At 34.9% G+C, this 2,734-nt stretch overlaps 1 protein-coding gene across 3 annotated transcripts; it reads left to right on the plus strand.

Moving 5' to 3' along the window:
* Positions 1–1,157: 1,157 nt before the first annotated feature.
* LOC108325452 (cytosolic sulfotransferase 15) lies at positions 1,158–2,457 on the plus strand. 3 transcript variants are annotated; one of them, XM_017558528.2, is made up of 2 exons: positions 1,158–1,463; positions 1,872–2,457. In XM_017558528.2, exons 1-2 carry the CDS (start codon positions 1,259–1,261, stop codon positions 2,249–2,251), a joined length of 585 nt encoding a protein of 194 aa, XP_017414017.1. In that variant the 5' UTR covers positions 1,158–1,258; the 3' UTR covers positions 2,252–2,457. The 3 variants fall into 3 exon arrangements, with proteins under 3 accessions (XP_017414017.1, XP_052733879.1, XP_017414016.1); XM_052877919.1 differs by having other exon boundaries at positions 1,160–1,703; XM_017558527.2 differs by having other exon boundaries at positions 1,162–2,457.
* Positions 2,458–2,734: the final 277 nt, after the last annotated feature.

Genomic DNA, 2,734 nt, shown 5'->3' on the forward strand with positions numbered 1-2,734 from the left:
CAAAATAAATTATTATGCAATAGGGCTCACAATGACTAGCTTACAATGACAGGCTCACATCTTCATCATCTTGCCATGTCATTACTATCTTTTCCAAATTAGAAAAACCTTAATTTCCCTCCAACCACTGCACCACACCATCATACACCACACTCAATCCACCATCTTCTCCACATCATCATACCATCATGAGCTTCGCCTTTAGCAATCGCGCAAGCCACCATAGATCAATCAGGAAACCTAATTTGCAAAAGAAACCCTTCACTGCAACGAATCAGACTCAAATCGCGAGTCCGAATCACTATGCATTGTCGCACCTGCATCTCCCTCCTCACGCAACCACCATGAGAATCATCATCAACATCTCACCATCTTGATCTTTTTCATCGTGAACCAAAGAACTTCACTTTCACGAGAACCTACAAAGTGAAACCCCAAAAATCACAGAACCATTGAACCAAAACCTTAATTCGCACAAATCGCAATCAACCCCCAAATTGAAACAAAGATCCTCCATCACAGTAGCGCAACCTTCATCATCTTCCTTGCACACCAACATCAACACAAATCGCAAAACTCAATTCGCGATGAACCCCCAATTCGGGAAATCGCGTCTCCTCCATGGAAACTTGCAAAATCCCAAACTGCACCACCATTGAACTCGCTCAACGTCCATTGATGACACAAAATCATTTGCAAGAAGCGAAACCCCCAAATCGCTTTCTATTAAATCACAAAAACCTACAAAAATCATAATCAACTACAACCCATTATCGAACTTTCTGATTTGAAAAAAATGGTAATGATGTGACGAGATGATGATGTGAACCAACCACTGTGAACTATACTATATGCCAGTTCTAATCTTTCTTATGTAGAATTTCCGCTATTAACGATTTAAACACAGTAAAAGAAAAAAATAAAATTAAAAAAATTAAAAAAAAAAGAGTAGCACTTGAAAAAACTCAACTATCACTTTAAACAAAAATGACTAATACAAATACCAAAATAAATATTAAGCCTTATTATATTTACTTTACTTCAAGACAACCGACAACCCGTATTTATTTCAAAACGACGTATTAAAAGTTCAAATAAACAAAATACAAGTTAAAAGAAAAAACAAAACAAGAATTAAAGATATTTGTGGAAAGAAATCTTGAACTTGAACGCTATAAAAGATATCCTTATTGAGGTGAATTATCATCAACCTTTTCACTGGTAACTTATCACTCACACATTATAGCTAGAGCTTCTAATGGCTTCAACAGAAGGGCTTCAAGCTTACGAGGAAGAGAAGCTACTTCTGCCCCTTCACAAAGAAAAGGGTTGGGCATCACGCCATCTCTATCTCTTTCAAGATTTTTGGTGTCCATCAACTCATATTGAAGGTGTAATCAATTTTCAAAATCACTTTCAGGCAAAAGACAGTGATGTTATTGTTGCCAGCTTTCCAAAATCAGGTACTACTTGGTTGAAAGCCCTTACTTTTTCTATTGTCAACAGAAAACGTTTCTCATCTTTTGATAATCATCCATTACTCACTTCCAATTCTCATGAACTTGTTCCTTTCCTTGACTTCATCTTTCATGGTGATAACATCCAACACAAACTTTCTTACCTCTCCAATATGACTGAACCGAGAGTTTTTGGTACTCACATTCCATTCCCTTCCCTCTCCAACTCAATCAAAGAATCCAACTGTAAGATACTTTATATCTGCAGAAATCCATTTGACACTTTTGTTTCATCTTGGACCTTCTTCAATAAAATAAAGTCAGATTCTTTGATTGAAGTAACGATAGAGGAAGCTTTAGAAAAGTACTGCAAGGGAATAATTGGGTTTGGTCCGACTTGGGATCATATGTTAGGTTACTGGAAACAGAGCATAGCTACACCGAACAAGGTGCTGTTCTTGAAGTATGAAGAACTCAAAGAAGATGTCGATTTTTACGTGAAAAGAATTGCAGAATTCTTGGATTGTCCTTTCACAGAAGAAGAAGAAGAAGAAGAAGAAAGTAACGGAGTGATTGAAAACATAATAAAGTTATGCAGTTTCGAGAAAATGAAGAATCTAGAAGTGAATAAATCTGGAACAGTTGGCAGGAACATTGAGAAAAAGTACTTATTTCGGAAGGGTGAAATAGGAGATTGGGTAAACTACTTTTCCCCAGCTATGATAGAAAAACTATCGAAAACAATGGAAGAAAAATTAAGTGGATCTGATCTTTCCTTTAAAACGTGTTTATAAATTTGGTAGCTATTGTATGGCACATGATGCATCTGATTCTCACTTATCCTTTTGCTTTGTGATTGCTTTTATCAAAAATCAATTGGATTGAGCATGTGCTTTGTAGTAAAGTTTTTTTTTCTTTGCTTTCGGGGTCTCTGTGTAGAATGATATGAATGATTTATTTACTCATTGGGAATATATAAGATAATTCCACGTTCCTATTATGTAAAATTCATTCTCTGTTGCGAAGCTAATGTTCACTATAAAAAAATCAAGTTCTTTCTAATATCATTCTTTTATTGTGTAGCTATAAAATTTTTCCAATTGTAATATAGGCATTAATAAGTACTCCATGTGCTCCTATTTTCTGAAATATAATGCTAGTAGTTCTTTTAAAGAAAATAATCAATTTTAGGAATATTTTTCATAATAGAACTCTTCCATTTTTTAATTACCCATCCATTAATGGGTGCTTATTTCCATTTGAGAGTAAAAAATATA

This window comes from Vigna angularis, chromosome 5, assembly GCF_016808095.1.
Source record: "Vigna angularis cultivar LongXiaoDou No.4 chromosome 5, ASM1680809v1, whole genome shotgun sequence".
NCBI classification, from domain to species: Eukaryota; Viridiplantae; Streptophyta; class Magnoliopsida; order Fabales; family Fabaceae; genus Vigna; species Vigna angularis.